Source organism: Cygnus olor, chromosome 24 (assembly GCF_009769625.2).
Source record: "Cygnus olor isolate bCygOlo1 chromosome 24, bCygOlo1.pri.v2, whole genome shotgun sequence".
Taxonomy (NCBI): Eukaryota; Metazoa; Chordata; class Aves; order Anseriformes; family Anatidae; genus Cygnus; species Cygnus olor.
This window is the reverse complement of record NC_049192.1, coordinates 6,138,983-6,159,041: the sequence shown is the minus strand read 5'-3', so window position 1 is coordinate 6,159,041 and position 20,059 is coordinate 6,138,983. Positions and strand designations below refer to the sequence as shown.

The 20,059-nt window shown below is 46.2% G+C and overlaps 1 protein-coding gene across 1 annotated transcript; it reads left to right on the top strand.

Moving 5' to 3' along the window:
• The first annotated feature begins 750 nt into the window (after nt 1-750).
• On the top strand, nt 751-11,714 carry LRIF1 (ligand dependent nuclear receptor interacting factor 1). Its single transcript, XM_040535874.1, is given in 5 exon segments — nt 751-890; nt 6,323-7,838; nt 9,333-9,611; nt 10,917-11,358; nt 11,361-11,714. Coding segments are annotated over 5 exon segments (2,340 nt in total). The 5' UTR covers nt 751-825; the 3' UTR covers nt 11,399-11,714.
• The last annotated feature ends 8,345 nt before the right edge of the window (nt 11,715-20,059 follow it).

Sequence of the window (20,059 nt, the reverse complement as noted above, 5' to 3'; positions counted from 1 at the left end):
TTGGGCCACAACAGCCACGCTGGAGGGGCAACGGCCTGGACATAGTGCACAGAGCACTCAGAGAGGGGGAAAAAAACAGGATTATAACCCGACTTGAAGAGAGCAGACGTTAGCCTTTTCAGGGAGGTATTGTCCTGTGAGGGCTGCGGTTGTTCAGCCTGGAGAAGGCTCTGGGGAGAGCTCATTGGGGTCTTTCAATACTTAAAGGGGGCTTATGAAAAGGATGGAGAAGGGCTCTTTACTTGGGTAGATAACGACAGGACAAGGGGAAATGGGCTTAAACTCAAAGAGGGGAGACTCAAATTAGACATTAGATGGAAATCCTTTAATCAGAGCGTGCTGAGGCACAAAACAGGTTGCCCAGAGAAGCTGTGGCAGCCCCATCCCTGGCGGTGCTCAAGGCCAGGCTGGACGGGGCTTTGGGCAGCCTGATGTAGGGCGAAGCGTCCCTGCCCCGGCAGGGGTTGGTGCTGGGCGCTCCGTGCGGTGCCCCCAGCCCGCGCCGCCCCGCGGCCCTGTGACGGGGCTGACGGGAGCCCCTTCCCGCCTAAATCCCGGCCGCCGGAAGCGCGCCTCCCCGCCTCCATCTACTTCCGGCGACCGCCGGAAGCGCCGCCACCTCCCGCGGCACCACTCGCGGCCGCCGGGCGGCGCCAGGCTCCACTTCCGCTCCCCGCCGGAAGCGGCGGCGGACGGAAGTAGCCGCCGAGCGGCGGCGGCTGGGATAGGCGGGGCGGCCGGAAGTGACGCGCGCAGCGCCCCGGCCCGCCCCTGCCTCCCACCGGCGCCGATCGTTGGCCGCCGCCCGCCGCCGCCGCCGCCGCCATGTCCCGCCGCCCGGTGGGGGCCCCGCGGAGCCGAGAGGAGCGGCCGGGCAGCGCCGCGCAGTTGTGAGTACCGGGCCCGGGCGGAGCGGCGCGGGTCGGCCCGGCGCTCGCCCCCTCCCGGCGGAGGGCGGAGGGGGGCGGGCAGCGCAGCGCTGCCGCCGCCGCCGTCGTGTTCCCGGGCGGCTCGGCGGGGCCCGGCCGAGCAGGGAGCGACCCGGCAGGTACGGTCCCGCCGCCCTCCAGCCGCTTCCCCGCGGGGCCCGGCCCGGTGGGGGGGGCGAGGCGGCGGCGCGGGGAGGGAGGAGGAGGAGGAGGAGGAGGAGGAGGAGGGAGGAGGGGGCGGTGCCGGGAACGGGCACCGGGGCGTCGAGGCCTCGAGAACGACGTTGGGGCGTCGAGGCCAGGAGCGGGGAACCGGGGTGCCGAGGACGGGAGCGGGGCCGCCGCCGCCCTTCCCAACTCTTCACGCCTCCGCCCGCCCCGCTCGACGCCCTCCCGTGAGGCACGTGCTGGGGTGGGCAAGGGGGGGAGGCCGCGTGTTGGAGGCTGAGGCCGTCCTCCCGTAACAGCGCGCGGCCGCCTGGCCATGCTGACGGAACCGGGCGTTGCAGCCACGCTTCTACGCCGCGGGCTCCGGCCACGGTTGGGCTCCCCGCACGTCGCTTGGGCTCTCCGGAGGTCTCGGTGCAGGGAGGCGTTCCCGCTGGGCTCCTTCAGCACAAGAGGGCTCCTTGGAGGCTGTGGCCGTGGGGTGGTCGCTTTGGCTGCGCTCCCTGCCGCGCCGCCGGGGGTTCGTGGCAGTCGTTGATGGGCAGAGCGGTGCTTCGCAGCGCGCGGTCTGCTCCCCGGCCATTAGCGTGCCCTGCTGTAATTGTTCTTGCTACAGGGAATACTCTGCGGGGGCTGGAAGCGTTTTTGTGCCAAGCATAAAACGTTTCTTCAGCCATTACTGAAAGCTGCTGGATTACAGGAAGACCCCATGCCTTTAGCAACGGCTTGTGCCTAAATCCTGGACGGGATTTCTGGCTTTGCGTGCAAACTCAGCATCGGTTTCTAGATTTTGTTCAGATGACAAAATTACTTCATTAACATATTCAAGGAGCGCATCGACAAGATACGGCTACATAAAATACAGACTACGGTTACTTCACTTTAACTTGTCTCTAGGTGTATGCTTTTGAATTATATTCAATGTTATTTTGCCGCTTCCAGGTTTCGGCTGTACCCATTAAAATAAATGAAGCTGGTTCTCTGATGTTTGTAGTGCTTGTGGTCCCTGGTTGATTTATTGATGTTCTGAGGAGATGAAAGCTGCCTCTAAAGCATTATCTGGGAGAAAGGCAATCTGGAAAGTAGCCGACTGGAGCTGAAACAGAATGTTTCTTCCAGCGACTCTGAAGTGTAACTGAAGCTTGAGCAAATCTTTCTTTTTATCTCCACCAATACATTTTTTAGGTGGCAAGGTCATGATTTTGGTTGCCCTAGTGGTTACAATGGATTCAGCAAATGGTTTTATTCACTGAAAATGTTCTAAGGGCGTGTGTGTATGGCAAAAATCAGAGATAGAAGACGAATTTTTAGATCATCGGCATTTTGTTCTTTGAGTCTGGTGCTTACTAAGAGTAGCAAACAATCTGGGATGAGAACTTGAGACAACCTTGCCCTTTAGATTGATGAGGCTGATTGTATGAGTGAAGAAAACAGGAATTCTGTTTCAGCAGAGGAAGGATGTAGGGTATTCTTTTTGTTTTTCTAGCTTAACGGAAAAATAGTAATTTAAAACCCAACAGAGCTTTCTGTTTCCTTCTGCTGTCTCTGCTTCGTAGGTTGCTTAACGACATGCTCCTAGTTGAGTAGGAAGCTTTTGATATCGCCATGCAGACTATGTAAGGAAATAACAACTGGTTTTGTTCAAGAAAAATGGCATGTAGACATCAGTTTTCTCTGAATATCACAGATTTTTTATTTTCTTTAAAGGAAAGCTGGCTACCTGGATTTGATAGTTTCTGTGGTGACATTAGAGAAGATTACCATCCACCACTATTATTTCTTCTAGTTTATTGTCCTGAAATATTGTTCAGGGGTCTGCCTTGATGTTCAGGCCTTGGTCCGCACTTAAATATGATGATGTGCAAGAACAGAAGTATTTCTAAGCGTTAATGTGTGAGATTTGGGAAGCTCTATATTTGTGGAGAGTAGGGAGGCGGAGGAGGACGAAATGGAGTAAGAAAGTTCTACTTCAGCTCTTATGGGAAAGACTCCCCAACTACAATTCAGTACATTTCCTGTATTTATATATTTTTAAGGAAAATTTACCCGCTTTCTTGACAAAATTAATCTGACATCCTTAAAGGGAGAAACTAGTGGATTTTTCATTCTGCTGAATGAAATCTCAAAACATGTTCTTCTGACAAAAAGGGCTGCAGAAGGAAGACAAGTAGGTTCCAGATCTCATCTTTGTTACCCAACCATGTATACAAACAAGCTGGAAATGCTTCGTTTTGGTAATATTCAAAGTGTCAGTCCTGGCTATTTCTTTGTTTCTCCTGGAAGAGCCTTTAGCGAAGTGAGATAAATACCATGAAGAATTTTCAACTTGCGTCTGAAATGGGAAAAGTGTTGTAGTCCCTCACGGACAACAGTGTCTGAAGTCATTGGCCGTGACGTCTTCCCTTCCTGTTCGTAGATGCTTGAGTAAATCGGTGTGAATAAGACTTCTTAGTGTCTCATCTGAATGGTTCCCTTCCTTCTTCTTTATCTTTTAGCTTTTTCTATTTCTGCAGTCCTGTAAATACCTGTTACTTGCTTCAGGCAAACAAATGCTATTTTCTAGAAAACGGTTATTTTGGGGTTTCCCGCTCTTTTTGCGTAGCGTGTGAAGATAAAAAAGCTGCAGTTGCCTTCGGTAATCATGAAAGGCAGAAAGGGTCTGGAGCTGAGGCAAACTGGATTTTTGGGGTGTTCTTCCTTCCTAAGCCTACCTGAAAGGTCCTGTTTGTAGCCCAGCCTCAAGAGCAGCTGTGCGGCCCCCTGGGAGGGAGGGAAGTGGGGCAGGGCAGGAACGAGAAGTGTGGAGGTGAAAACTGGAAGCTGCTGCCGCCGCTGAAGATAATATTCATGCCAATGCATCCTCTGTCGCATTGCTCTTTCTGTTTTTCCTGCTTCCTCGCTCGTTGACCTGCTTCTGCTCCTCCTCTCCGAGAGTCAGAGCTGTGCCCTTGTGGCGGGTGGAGACGCCTGCCCCTCGGGAGGTTTCTTCTGCCCTTTGGAGCCTCTTTGCGGTGCTGGGTAGTTTCAGCGGGGCTTCGCGCCTGTTTGCTCGGTGAAAGGTGCAGAGGTTCGGCAGTTTTGTGTCTACGGAACATGCTGAGAATTCCCGTCTGAATTTTCCTTCAGAATATTCGTTCTTGCATAGAGACGAGAAGGAAGGTTGAGAGCGTAGCGCTCGGGGCTAACAAAGAAGCATTCGGAGCACACAGCGGTGACAGATGCAGAGTGTTGTCCAGGAGCTCACTGCTGATCTTCCCAATTCCCCATTATCAGTAATGCTAGGAGCTTTAAAGGGGTTCCAAAAATACATTTTTTCTACTGTAATTGCATTCGAACATATAAATATTGTTAATTGCCCTTTGTTTAAGCAAAACTATGTAAGATCATTATTCTTCAGTGCTAGTTTTTCTCAGCTGTCCTTTCAGATTCCGAAGCATCCAACCCCGTTTTACCACTAAAGCCTCAGACAGCAGCATCCATCCAGAACTACGTAGCATATTGCCCATGTTGTCCTCTCCAGTACGAGATTATTTTTAAAACAAAAGTACTGCAGAATTTCCTGCCCACTGCACTGACAAATCACGTAAACCTCTTCTTTTTCGCATAGTGTGCTTAGAAATGAGGCGTTGTACCCAAGTATTGGACGTGGGAGTTAATTTTAAGGTTACAGCAAGTAAAGTGCTGCGTGCCTAAAGCCTTTAGACAGGCAATAGCATAGGTTTTATATCGGCCGTCAAGGAGAACGCGACCTCTCAAACTGTGCCAGGAACTGTCCTACCCAGGGCACGAAGAGCATCCTTGTGGCTTCTTACTTGCTGGAAAAAGACAATGTCTTGGCTGACTTCTTGAGCAGATGCAACGGTGGGATGCGTGAATGGTATCTCCAAATCGCCCTGTTCCGAGCTGAGCTGCAGGCCCAAACCATCGCTTTGCTGCCAGAAAAGCTGCCAGCGTTCCCCATGCTACTTGACAGTAAACGGGACCCAGCACTGGGAAGCACCCTCACGGCCATGTTCTCAATGAATTTATCGATGTAGGAAGTCAATAGGACAGAGCTAGAATGCTTTTGGTGACCAAAAGCGACGTTGGCAGCTCTGCCTTTTAGTCATTCTGCATCTGGTGTCAAGACCGTCCCGTTCTGTTCGTGTGTCTCAGCCTGCCGTGTCGCTTCCGCGGTGCTTCGGGTTCTGCCGAGTCCAGGAGTTCTCTGGGGAAGATGCCTGCCTTCGGGCAAACTCGCTCCGAGTGGGGAAGATCCTCTCTGTCCTGGAACGGACCTAAGTCTTTTGTCATTCCTGTCTTGGCGTTTGAAGCAGTCACAGCTAACTTTTGGATGGACAAGGTTCTCTCTGTCTGTCTGCTGTTCAGAATTTTTGTCTTTGCAGCTGCATCTACTCTTCAGATTTCCCTGGTTCTGACTCTGTGTATTCCTGCTAGTTCTCGAGGCCCTTTTCTTCCTAAACTTAGAGTTCTGTTCTCATCAATCACACAGAGCTTCTGTACATTCCTTGATCGCGTTTGGTTTCGTTCTCTCTATGAAGATGACCACCTTTGTGGTCTGCATCCGTCTAAAGAATGAGCGAGCAGGTGAGGTGTAGGCAAATGCCTTGGTCACTGCACGTCCTGTTCCACCAAGGGAATGTATTCTGCTTCTTAATTTTTTCCTGTGTATGTGTCTGAGGTAATTTCTGTTTCCACCTTGCCATGCAATTAATCTGCCTATATTTTCCCAAAGCTTTCCTGAATTTCATGCTTCTCAGTGCTAAGTAGGGGTATTAATAGCAGCAGGTGGCAAAAAATATGCCTCCTCTGTGAAATCCGTTGATGATGCTTCTTCCATTTAGAAGGAGAAGGAAGGGCTCTGTAAGCAGAAGAGGAGAATAATTTCAGGTGTTTTCTTGGGTCTTTTAAGTGTGTATTTTTTTAATCTGAAAAGGATGCTGTTTTTTGCCTTTCTGATGTGTAATAGTTGGATGTTATTTTTAGATAGTCTGTGGTACTCTGAAATGCTAACCCAAAATGTACAGTAAGTAGATCAGAGTTATTTTTGCCCCGAAGTTCCTGAAGATTAGGTCTGGAATTTTTCAGTAGTTAATCTGTTTCTAAGGCATAGCAGCGTTGGGTGTACAATTCACTGATGCACATTAATTAAAATATCTGTGCTGTGTTCACTTACGCTTTCTTTCTTTTTTCTTTTTCTTGTCTCTTTTCTTTGTTTTGTTAAGCATTGCAGGCTGTATGTACCGAGTAGTTCAGACGACGGGACCAGATGGAAAAAACCTTCTGAAATTACTTCCAATTTCTAAATCTTCTGGAAACTTTGTGCCAATAGTTCAGTCTTCAGCCATGTCAAATAATCCTAAAGGGAACATTTCTAGTCCGGTTCATCTTACTTTTAAGACACAGCTTGCCAATACTACTGCACCTTCATCTGTTAAGATACCTGTTTTTCAGTCTCCTAATCCTGGAAAGATAATTCTTACAAGGACATTAGACAAACAGGAAAGCGTTAGAGCAGGTTCTGAAACAGAAAGCTTAACTGCAAAATCAGCTGCTAACATCCAGAGCAGTTGTGTTTCGGCTGATAGACTGTCTTTGCAGAACATTGCTGTAACAAGTTCATCTAACCAGAGTAACACTGCATACATGTTGGTAAACACAAAGAGTCTTCCCGCTACTATGAAGTCTCCAGTACTGCCCTCTGACCACCACCTCCAGATACCAGCTGATGCAGAAGTGAAATCTGTCCCAGCTTCTTTTTTACCGCCTGCAATACAGCAAAAAATACTTGCAGCTGCAGCAACAAATGTGTCTGGAGGAGCTGACAGTACGAAAACGCCAACTGTTATTTACGTGTCACCCGTGAACGCAGTGAAAACAGTACTTCCCAAGCAGTTGCGAACCATTTGCCCCAAAGCCACCACAGACGTTTCAAAAACGTTAATAATGACCGCTACACAAACGGCAAATTGTTCTTCTCCTGAGACGGTAACACCTGATGATCAGCAGTGCCAGCAAACACCAATGAAGTGGATTGTGCAAGAAAGTCCGCAGTTATCAGCGCCTTGCCTTATTCCTGTAAAGTCATCGAACAACGTGGCTTCTAAGATCTTGAAAACTTTGTCAGATATGAAGAATGTAGAAGTTAACTCTGCGAATATTTTACCGCTCTGTTCTAGTGGTCCTGGTGGAAGCCAAACAAAAATCACACCTCTTAAAGATAATGCTCTGGTCATGTACAGTGGGAAAGTCTATTTGTTGACCAAAAGAGGTTCTGACGTTCTGTCAGCCCACGTTGACAAACAAGCATCTTCCTCTTCTGATGCTTCACTTAAAAAGGAGGCATCCAAGCTAATTGCTTCTACTGAAGTCACTAAAATAACCAATAAAGTGGTGAATCTGGTATTGTCAAAAAGCAAAGGAATGGTGCTGTCTCAGAAAGATCCAAAAATGTGTACAAATGCAGAAGTTTCTCCACTGGCTGGTTTAAGAAATGACTTAAAATCCGCACCTGCAGCTCTGGTGACACCAAGCATTAAGGAGCACAGTTCCGCTGTAATCCAGGGAAAGAGTTTGCCCCTGACCAAGAGCATTTCAAGTGGAGTGACCCCTATTACAGCAGTAGGGACACAGGAAAATATATGCCAAGGTGGCAAAGAAACGATTCATTCCCCCAGAGCAGCAAGTGCTGTTTTACCTCAGTCTAAACAAGAGTGTGCTTTCAGTGAAGACTGGCAAAAGGTAACTCTCTCCAATAAACATGCCAATCTCAGTCTCTGCTAAATTGTTACATGGTCCTGGTTCTGTCGGAATAAAATAGCTGTTAGTAAGTTCACAGGTTGTTGTGACCATTCCGGTCACCAGAAATGCTGGTCTGAAGTGTAGTTCCTTGGTTCAAAAATGGAAAATGCTTTTTTGTTTTGTTTTGTTTTCCCAGCAAAATTGCACTGGAGTGGGTGCAAGTGAGAAAAGGCATAAAGAAAAGGGCAAGGAGAAGAAAACTTTTATTTCTTCACAAGATAAATTATGTACAGCAAGTGGAAAGTACAGGAAAGCTGTTCATCTGGTAGCTATCTGCTCTCAAACGTTGATGCTGCATTTTCCCAGCAGTTGACTGTGCTGTAAGCATGATGTAAAGTAGAGAAGCTTAGAGCTATGTGAGAGGAGAACAAGGTGAACAAGCAGGGGTTGTCGTGCTAGGAGGAAGGCGTTACAGCTCCAGTTTCTGCTATCTGAGAGTGCCCAAGGCGGGAGCTGCGTTCCCTTCCTTTCATGCTGTGATGCGGAGGGATTCTCTTCCTTTGTGTCATCGCTGATGTCAGGTAGATGGAACTCTTGAGAGCTGTAATGGCGACAGTGCTTTCCCCCTTCAGGCTGCCTACATGTTCTTCTAAAATCGTAACGTAGAAAATATCTAAAAGAGACCTTAGCTGCAAATTGCACAAACTCTGTGCAAACTCTGTGAAGGATTGCAAGCCAAGCTTTCAGTTGTCGAGGAGGACAGAGTGAATTTGTCTGCAGATGAAAAATTGTTCTGAAGCAAGCATGTATTTGCTTATGTTGACCAGGCTGAAGAGAAATGTCAGCTAAGCATATTTATGCACATTTGAGGCATTTAATCGTTGCAGTAGGGCCTCTTTTTTGATTGTTACTCACCTGAAAAAACTGTTCAGATAAACGTTTTTTCTTGAGTGCTGTGTGATGCCAAGTGGTAGCGTTCTCACTTGCCTTAGTTGTTTGCTGCTTTTAGTCCATAAATTTGCAAGGCTATGGGTGCCAGACATAGTGATGTCACCTTGGCCTTGCAGATGAGGAACAGTTCAGGTTACAGTGAGATTAGGTAGGAGGACTGGTTAATAGTGCTTTGTTAGTGCTTTGTTGGTATTATCAAAATGGAGTGTTTTCGACAGCCTGAAAGTGACTGTAAAGAACACCGTCTGATCTTCCATCATCTTCCTTTTTTACTTCTAAGCTTTAGAGTAGGTTACTTTATATGGTTTACTAGTTGTACTTTGCATTTTCTGGTTGTTATACAACACACTTGGTGTTTTAGGTAACTAATAATAATGTTAGACCTATGATAATATGTCATAATTCCTCAAAATTGGCTTACACATGTTAAATGCAACTCTTGTGAAAATTTATTTTCCCAGTGCTTCTAGTAACTAAGGCTTCTGTATATATGGAGGGAGAGGGAGAGAGATTCATGGTTCCCTCCCTGTTTCTGTATTTCAGGTCCAGCGTGAAAAGATGGATTCACAGGGAAAAGTTAATCAAATCAAACACCAAGAGAAGCCACACTGGAAACAATACTTGGAATTAAGGAGAAAATTTGGTCTCTCCAAGGAGGAGAGAGTCTACCTTAAGAGAATACCATTGATAACCTCCAGTGAGAAACCAGATGAAAGGGTGTGTTCCAGTAACAGCTTGAAAACGAGAAATGACTCTTGCAGTTCATCATCATTAGATGTGACAATAACAAATCAACATCAGGAATGTGTTAAAGAGGAAAAGGTATCTTGAATGTTTCTGGCACTGAAGTATGTGTACTGCAAACACATTCAGAAAGCAGCATGTGTATGGTCAGTATAGGGCTGTGATTTTTGTTTGAACCCTCCCACCCTGTGATTCATCAGGGCAAGTCAGTAATTGTTACAGTCCCTTTGGAAGTTGTTCCTAGAGCTTGGTGCTGCTATAGAGCTGTGTGATTTCAGTGTGACTTGAGTGATCTTTTTTCTTTTAATCCTCTTTTCTGGGTTCAGCTAGAGGAAATAAAAAGAACAAATGCTTTGAAGCACCCTCTAGTGGTGGATGAACAGTCGAAAGGATAGCCTTTATTGGAATAAAAACTATACCTCTGTGATTCTGATTTATATTTAGCCTTCTGCAAACGGTTATGTATATCCAGTAGTGCAGTGAATACGTGCAGAATAATAGAGGAATGATTTCTTGGGAAGCTTTACCCGTGAATTCAAAATCAGGCAAGTGCTGTTATTTCAAGGCGCTTCAGACATTCACATGATGAGATCTGTGACATCCAAAGAAAAGCATCCACTTGGCTGTGTGCAGTGTTATTGAAAAAAATTGACTCATGTACCTGTCTGGTCGTTAGAGCTGTCAATGTCTTTATAAACTTAGCCCTTTGTCATCGACTATGGATGTTCTTCAGTGCTTCTGGAAAGGTTCCTTTAATGTAAGGACTTCTATCTTAATGCATGAAAGTGATTTTATCCATCCAAAGTAGTCCTGTTCAGCTTTAGTGTTGTAAACTTTATTTTGTATGATTCTACTCCACCCAGTCAAAGGCTTTCTCAGATTTTAATACCTCTATGTTGAGAGCCCAGCTTTGGGCAGATCTACTGCCTGCTCATAGTAAGGTACATCAAAATTTAAATGGCAAGGTAGTTGAGAGGAATGTGGTTTTGTAATGGACCTCATCTCTAATATTTGAGCTTTTTGGAAATGTCAGCCTGAAGAATGTTTTGCATTTTTCCACCAAGTTAGATAAAAAATTTTGGCTTCCGCTAGAGTTAAAGAGGTGATAGCATGAAATGATAGGCATGCACAGGAAGGGCAGAAGTGGACTATTGGGTAAGGAAGAAAGTTAACGTTCTAGAGTTGTTAACCAGGAATCTTTGCTAGAAAACATCATCGAACGTGGAAGTATGTTTGCTCAAATTGCTAAAAGAAACATCTTCCATACAGTAATTCTAAGAAGCATGCAGCAATATGTGTAATATGTGCCTAATGAGCTGTGAATAAAGTAGAATGATGCTCAGTTTAACAGAAGTATGTTTTGTGTGTTTCTTGACTATGCAGATAATTGTGGATCTGGAAGATTCATCTAAGAAAAGAAAAATAAAATCCCCATTGGTGTCAGACAGTGGAAAGAGAAGGAAGACATCAGTCAAATCAACCACAAGTTCAAATTCAGAAGATACTGGCCCGAGTTCCATCCTACTTAACAGAAGTGCTTCTCCTCCACCAGTCTTACTGCAGCAAACTACTTCCACGGACTTTGTTACATCCTCTGTAGGGAGGGACTCCGAGCAAGAGACATGCTCTCAAAATAGTGATGTTATAGACTCTCATATTCCAGTTTTAGTGTCTTGTGAAGATCATACTTCAGTTTTTGAAGGCTCTTTCAGAGATGATGCTTTCCCTTTGACTCCGCCAGACTTGGATGAAACAATCCGGGATGAAAAGATAAAACGACTTAAACAGCTCTTAAGAGAACGAGAAGCAGCACTTGAAGAGATGCGTAGAAAAATGCAGCAAACCTGAAATACCGAAGGTGGTGATCTGGACCATATGCATCTTCATTTCAGTGATTTCAAGAAGAAATAGTGTTTAAATAAACATGAATATTTCTGGTAGACAGAGGATCCTTTAAGATTTCTTTAAAAAAATTCTTTAAAAATTTACTATATATATTTAGTAAAGTACAGGGTTCCTGTTAAAGACGAGAAATAAAAGACTTGGACATCATATTCTGCTTCTGGGACATGTACACAAATGGAAGAATGCAGAAGAGAGGTGTTTTTATTATTTTTAGTATATTCTCTGTATTTTGAATTAAAGGGGTTTCTGTATTAGCCCTAGAGAATAAACTTTCCCATTTTGGAAATTTGTGGCTTATCTCTTAGAATTTGAATGCAAATTGTAAACCCCAGTTGTAAATATTTTTTGTTTTCCTAATATTTTGTAATGCATGACAACTTTTCTGAATCACTGAGAACTGTCAATTGTCATAAAAGGTCAATGGTCAGTGGTTAATAAATGCTATTTAAGTAGTCTGGGGGTTAGACTTCAGGCAGTAATAATACTGATATTTATAAAAAACAAATAAATACTTTACAGATGTGAAGATGGAACCAGTACTAACATCTGAAGTATGCCAGTAAAGTTATATAGATATGTGTCTCTTACTGTTATTGTTGTAAGCCTTTATAAGGCCTTTGCCAGCAGTGCAATGTAGAAGATTAGTTGTGGTGATTTTTTTTTTTTGAGGGGTGAGAATTCTTTTTAAAAAGAATTCTCTTGAATCATTACTTATTGAAGCAAAAAAGGCACGTTTCTTTATCTGAGTAGTATCTTTAATGTATCTTTAATAATTCTCGATGAATGTCTCTTCCGTTCACTTGATCAGTCTTTATTTGTATGTCTCCTGCTACCTGCGTTTGATGCTACCTAAGTTTTGCATTGTAGGAGAGAATGAGCACTCAGGCTGTCTTTGCCACCATGATTTTTGTAGATCTTTGTAGCGCGTTTCCCCAGCATATTTTGTCAGGTGTTGTATGGAGGCCTTTCGCTACTTTCTCTTGTCTGTGTCATAGACGCAAATAAGTTGGAAAACACCTTCAACGTTTTCAAGTCCAACCATCAACCTGACCTACCAAGCCCCCCATCGCTAGAAGATGGCCCTTTGTGCCACATTGAATTTTGTCATGTCACTGAATTTTGTTAGGTTCTTCTGCAGTTCTTCACAGTTAGGCTTCGTTGCTGCAGTCGTGACTAACTGTACCACCAACAGAACTTGCCCTTGTTTTTCTTGTCCATGTATGGCTATATTGAACATTACTGATCCCTGTAGAACTTAGTCTATAAGACAGAGCAAGCAGGTCATATGCACTTTCTTTGTAAACGTGCAAAGCAAAGAGGCTAAGTTATGGGAGATTTATTTATTTATTTATTGGTTTTGAGCAGTTAATGACAGCAGTGGGGAAGAGATCTGTTTGTTGTCTCATCCGTGCTTCTTCTAGAAAGCTTGGAAGGAGTCTAAGTTGAAGTCTAAGTTTGTCTAAGCCTGCCTGGGAGTTGTAATCAGTAATGAGGAGACAGTTGGTTCTGTTATCTTTTTTTTTTAATTTTTGGTGAAAAGTGGGCATATTCCCTGCACGTACATGGGTGTGGTGGGCTGGCCTTGGCCAACAGCGAAGTACCCACACGGCTGCTTACTTACTCACCTTTCCTGCAGCATGGGGAGAAAAGAAGGAAGGTGAGAAGACTTGTGGATTGAGATAAAGACAATTTAATAGGGGAGGCAAAAGCTGCACGTGCAGGCAAAGCAAAATAATAATTTAATATTTGTCATCAGCAGGCAGATGTTTAGCAACTTCCTGGCTAAACAGGGCCTCAGCATACATGGTTGCTTGGGAAGACAAACATGATAATCGCAAATGTCCCCAAATCCTCCTCCTTTCATCCTCCTTTTATTTGCTGAGCATGCTATCATATGGTGTGGAACATCCCTTTGGGCATTTTGGGTCAGCTGTCCTGACTCTGTCTGCTCCCACCTTGCCCACGGAGTGAAAAAAGAGAAAGCCTTGGTGCTGTGCAACCATGTTCTGTGACAGCCAAAACGCTGGTGCGTTATCAACGCTGTCGGTCACAAATCCAGATCGCAGCACCATACGGGCTGCTACGAAGCATCCATCCCAGCCAGACCAGTGCGATGGGACAGCAATCAGAAAAGAGAGGGAAGCAGCCTTGTGTCTCATCTGGTGCTGTGCTCGCCAGTTGTGATAATCTTCCAACAAACATCTCTCATCTTTCCTGTCTTCTGCCAGAAGTCTTTGTTTTCCGATGATCTATAAAGAAATGAATGAAGCTGAGTTTGCCCTCTGCTTTTGCTGGAAGGACTCCAGGTTTGAAGTCCTACAGCACACCATCTTTCTTCCAGAACCTCTTTACCCCCGGCAAAGTGGTTAATTATGCCTGGATTTTCTATATACACCAATAAAATACTGAAAATTTGAAGAATCTTCAAGGTTTTGAAGAAACATGACCAGTAGGGTTTGGTAGAAAAAAAAGTGAATAGGCTGTTTCCCTGTGATCAAGTAATGGAAAATGTGGCGCAATTCAGAAGAACACTGCCAAGCCATCTGTGGAAGAGAAGATGTCTTTCCTGGAACAGCATCAATGCAAAGTTGAGAGGATCACAGAGCTGAGAGAAAGACCTCGGTGTGCTGGTGTGGGGAAGTTGCGCCACCAGCAGCAGCAAAGGGACTGTCAACTGCCAGGAGCATTGCACGTTGTTGGAACTGCTCCTCGTCCAGCCACAGCGTCTGTAGCACAGATTAGGTTTTTCTGCACTGTTCATCCATTAATGCCTGTGATCTGTTAAGAGTTGCTTTGTGAAACAGAAGCTGGGAACACTGGCTGCAGCCCAGGAGTGAAAGTTCTTGGCAGCCTCGGATGGCAGAAGGCATTGCAGTTACACACTGTGCTTGCTGTGTAAACACATAGCAATATGAAAACTGTGGATTTAGGCTATGAATTGAAACTGTCACTTTCAAGCAAGCACCCAGGAAGAGACAGTGAAAGGTCTTTTAAGAATTACTGGGTCGAAAGAGTGAAAGTGGCAGAGAGTACTGGACAAAGCAGGTTGGGAAGGAAGGATGGTGCTGGACCAGCTGCTGATGTCAACCTAACCTGGAGACTTGGGGTGTTTGGACAGAAGAACTGTCTACATACAAAGGTGTTACTTTGCACCTAGAGGTCAAACCATCAGAGCACTGGCATTTCCGACTGAGGACACGCATCTTTGCGGAGGTCATTTAGCGTGAGAGGCTGCCTGGAAGCTGTGCATCAGAGCCAGCTTCTCCCCAGCAAGCCAGCAGTCAGCTGCTGGGGATGGAAATGTGCAGAAATGGTAGAAAATGAGTTAACCTGTTGATAGCTATCACCAGGGATGTGCAGACTCACCTTTCAAACCGTGTTGGACAGCATGGAAGTGATCCTGAATTTCCTACATATGGGATTGGAGTGGACAAGTTGTGACTGATTTCCAACGGCACGGTCGGCAGCGGGAGCAGATGCCAAGGCTGAATTTGGCAGAGCCCGACCCTGGTGGATGTGGCAGGCACAGAACAGTTACGGTGCAGTTCGGAGAGCACTTCTGGCGGATGGGGAGGGAGACGGCTTTCCAAACCAAGATGTGAAAGCATAAATAGTCAGCACTGGAACACTCTCAAGAGTCATCCAGCCCATTATCGCAGAGACCAACATGGGGAAGGAAATCAGAATGGGGAACTGGTAGAGGATGCCTAGAAAAGCGGACAAAGATGTAGTGACCACATGCAAGCCTTCATTGATATTTTTAATATTTCCAGCTACGATAGTTCTTAGACATGATACCTTCATGTTTAATACCCCTTGATTTATACTTTTTGTGCCTGCAATATTTTCCAGTAACTTTTTAAGATGAATATAACCAGTCCTCAAGTCACCAACAAAAAGCCATTTTGTGGGCTTTTTTTCAAATTCCTCTTCAGTCTTTTTCTTCCTGTACTGGGAAATGCTGCATAAATATCCTTTGAAGAGAAACAAGCACAAATACAGGCTGGGCAGAGAGTGGACTGAGAGCAGCACTGATGAGAAGGCCCCGGAGGTGTTGGTTGTTGAGAAGCTTTTTCAGGTGGATGGACCAGGACTTCTGTACAGACAGAAATATCATTGCATCATGGAGTTCCAATGGCATTTTGGATTTTTGTTTTGTTTTGCTTTCTGCACCTCCCTAGTAACTTACAGTCCAGAGCTCTTCAAAATTGAGCTGATATTTTTATGATCTACTGAATTTGGTGATCTCTTTGAACATAACAACTCGTTCAGTACATGTTACTCTCTATGGAAACACAAGAGTTTTCATTCATCTATATAGAATTTTATCATTTGTTTTATTGCTCAGTTACTGGTACTATGAGGACCATCTCCAGCATTTTGTCATGGCTTGAGACCTGTGCCACTCGCCAGCTTTGTCATCTCGCTCTTTACCCCTTTTCTAAATAATCTATGAATGTTGACATGCACAGGCTCCAATGAGAATATTTGGGACTTCTTCCTTTCATTGAGAAACAGACTGTTGAATCAGCCTTTCCTTTTTCTCTTTAAACCAGCTATTTATTCAGCTGAGGACTGTATTTTTATTTTATTTATTTTTTTTTTTTTTGCTACAGCAGCCTGGTTTCTGTAAATCTTTGGTGGAAGATGTCCAGGTAGATGATCAACCATAGATCTTTGTTTGGAGGAACAAATTTACCATTTCCTTTGGTAAATGCTACTGGAATTGCGAGGCAGCTCTCGTCTTCACTGAATCTGCAGAGACCCTTCAGAGAGAACTGCAGAGACCCTTCCCTTCAGTTACAGGGAATTGTGGTTGGAAAGAGAAGACCTGTCTGGAGAGAGAACAAACAGCCATCGGAATAGCAAAAGAAACAAGCAGCAGGAGGGCTGTGAGAGGGGCAGGGGTCAATGGCATGGAGATGAGCAGGTCGCCACCATCCCAGCACATCTATCTGCAGCTACTGAGGACCTCCAATTCAGGACAGTCAGAAAGAGGCAACAGCTTAAAACGAAAACTCAAACCTTTAAGAAAGGAAGATAGGGTAGGAATCACAAGACATTGCAATAAGGAGAGATGTAAGTTCTGATGGTTCACGCAAGTGGAGCTGGATGAACAGACAAAAAGGTCAATCTGTCAGCTCCTAAAGTGTACGAAAAGGTACATTCAGAGCCAGGATGTGGTTGCCAGAGTCAGACCCCCCCAGGAGATGTGAAGAGGACTTGAAAGCCAGTGTTGTCCTCTGTGTCACAGCAAGCAACCCCAGACAAGCAGGTGGGTACAGGTGTCCTGGTGCCCAGCCACTGACCAGACCAAGGACACCTCCTTGGTACCTGCCTGTGGGTGTGGGAGAGAAGAGTTTTAACTCGGAACAAGATCACCTCCACCAAGATCTCACACTGACATCTGCTATGCTGCTGCTACAATGTCATATTTTCCTATAAAGTCTAGCATTGCCACTCTATTCTATTTTATTATAATTCTACCTACTCTACTGGTATGGACAGTAAAGCACTGATCCTATGGCTCCACAGATGTCGCTGGGAACCCTTTGAAAATTTGTTGGCGTATTGGCCGCTTTCCTGTCCTCCAGTACTGAAACAGTAAGAACTTATTCCAGCTGTCCTTGCAGCAAGTTGTGGTGCTTATTATCAGGAGTAAGCTTTAGAGCCACCTTGCACACCAGCAGACAGATGAGAACTGTTTTCAGCTACGGCCTCACAAGACGACTGTGGGGTCACCAAACTAGCAGTTTCTCCAGCCCACGTTTGTTGTGTACTACAGCCAGCCAGGAGCTGAGAAAGAACAAATTCACAGGAACTGGCAAGGACAAGAAGCACCAACACAGCTGCTCCTTAACAAGGAAATGCTGAGGAACTCCCCGGGCATGGTCAGAAACATCTCGTCGTGCAGGGAGCAGTGGGAGTGGGGCTGCTGTAGCCCGGGCAGTGCCCTCGCTGTCCAGGGAGCTGGGCCAGAGCAGGGTGCTGATGGCAGGACCCGTAGGCAGTCCTACGCAAGATGAGATGATGAATCCGGTTCTGGGTCCGTCCCAGAGTACTTGGGAGCAGCAGGGGATGTGAACGGAAACAGGATGAAACGTACATCAGAGGTGCATGGAGGATATAAGATTGGGGGAAAGTCACCTACAATCTAGGTCTGAGGCCCAGCCAAGAAATAAAGCTGGAGGCAGGACTGAAAACAAGCCTGGCTGCTCACAGCATGACTGGGTGCTCAGGCCTGACTTTAAGCAGAGCTCAGGGGCCATGTCCAGAGAGGGTAGGAGGAGGTCCCAGGTGAGGCCGCTCAGGGCAATTAAAGCACACTAATGGCCTCAGGGCCCTGTTAATGCTGTGGTAGTGAGGGAAGCAGGTCCTAAGGGGCCTTGGGCTGAGTGCTTGAGCATTCAGACTTTCCTCATCTTCTGTCCTCAGCCAGCATGGGCTGACCTCCCTCAGGGACACCGGCTGCCACAATCCTCGCTAAGGGGGACAGGACCTGGCCCAGCCTCTGCGAACTGAGCAGCTACCTCGGGAGCGAACTGTGGGAGAGGCAGAAAGAGGTGGGGATGCAATGGAGAGGTGTGAGTAGAGCACTCGCTCAGGTATGTCTGGGTGTTACCGATCCCCCCCGCCTTTGGTAAGCAGAGAGACAGGAAGAGAAGTTTCTGCAAACAAGAAATCTGAGAAGTAGTCAGGGAACCTTAGAGTGGTTTGGGAGAGGATGTGTTTTTTTTTTTTTCCCCACACTCAAGATTGTGATGTTTTAGGTAGAACTCAAACATTTTTGAGCACTCAGACTCTGAAGCTGTGGGAATCTCGTCCTGTTTGGTGGGTTAGAAAATGATGTGGGCCACGCTCAGGAGGGGACTTAGTAAGGTGTTAGCGGCTGAGACCAGAGGTGTGGGGTTTGCTGAGCTTTTAATTGCCACTGCCAATTTCTCAAGTGCTGGTCAGCCCTTGGCAGTTCATCCGAGTGGTGCTGCCGCAGAGAAACGCGGGGCTTTCTGTAGCAGGTATTGCTCCTGGCAGGCAGCCTGTCTGAGTCTTCATGTCAAATAATCTCTCTGTGCCTGATGGTGATCCATGGGAGAGGGGTGAAAGGAGAGCGATGCCAGACCCAAAGGGAAAGGGAAGAAAAGCACCATGAGCAGGCAGGATGCTACGGGAGCTGCCTTGAGAAGCTGCATGAATGACTTCTGGTTTTGCCTCCCTCCCTTTAGCACTAGGAAAGGGGCTTTCTCCTTCCTTCCCAGCAGTGCTCTGCACACCCAGGGCAGAGCAGAACATCATGTTGTGATGATCTGGTTAAACCATTCACCTAATAAGATTTAAATGAGGTACAGAAATGGGGTTTCTGCTTGCTGGAACTTCATGTTTTCTGGGTCGTAGCAGTTAACCAACCACCAGGGTTTACGTATTGCCTCATTAGAGAGCATGTAGCCAAGTGTGCCACTCTCCAGGGAGGCCTTGATCCCTAGGGATTTATCAGCAACTAAGTTATAATACTTGGGGAAATCTCCCCTAAGCCATAGAGCCCTTTGGGCCTCAGTGATTCACCATTAATCATAGAGTAGCTTAGGTTGGAATGGACCTTAAAGCTCATCTAGTTCCCCACCCCTGCCACAGGCAGGGATGCCACCCACTAGATCAAGTTGGACAAAGCCCCATCCAGCCTGGCCTTTAACACCTCTACGGAGGGGGCATCCACAGCTTCTCTGGGCAGCCTGTTCAGTGCCCCACCACCCTTACAGCGAAGAATTTTCTCCTACTGTCTAATTTAAATCTATCTTCTTTTAGTTTAAGACTATACTCCCTTGCCCTATCATTACCTGAGTAAAGAGTCCTTCTCCATCCTTTTTATAAGACCCCTTTAAGTATTGAAAGGCTACAATGAGGTCTCCCTGGAGCCTTCTCTTCTCAAACCTGGATGCAGGGCTCCAGGTGGGGCCTCGCGAGGGCAGAGCAGAGGGGGACAATCACCTCCCTCGACCTGCTGGTCACACCTCTGTTGACGCAGCCCAGGATGCAGTTGGCCTTCTAGGCTGAATCATGTCTACTCGTCCTCTTACTCCACTGGCTTCAGCAGTTTGGCAGGTTTTTGGCTGCAAAGCTTGTTTTCACACAGCGAACTATCTGAACTCCAGGCTGAGCTAGGCTGCAAGTGCTAATGGAGCCCAAGTGCAGTTTTAATCTGGAAGAAGGAGGCTGCCCTGGGCAGCTGCTGTGATTTCCAAGAGGTCTCCAGGTTAAATTCCACTCCTGGTCCTTCACCTGCCCCACCAGGGAGAAGACGTCAGCACAAGCTCTTTTGGTGTGGGAGGAAACACGTGTTAGAGCTTATTGCCTAAGTCTACAGCTACGTATTTCGGAAGGAAGCTGAGCCATTGCTGCTAAATAGGTCTCAAAGACAGCTGTTGATAATGTGTTAGGTCTGTGTATAAACAAATAAACCTTTACTTTGCTATACTTTGGTAGAACTTGATCAAGTGTGTGTTTCAAAGGTTTCTGGCTTGATTTGGATGTGACTTCCATGTGTGGGAGATTGTGAGAAAACGCTCACCCTGGCACCTCTCAGGTGTCTATCACCGAAAGCTTGGTGGAGCTCAGCCTCTGGAGCA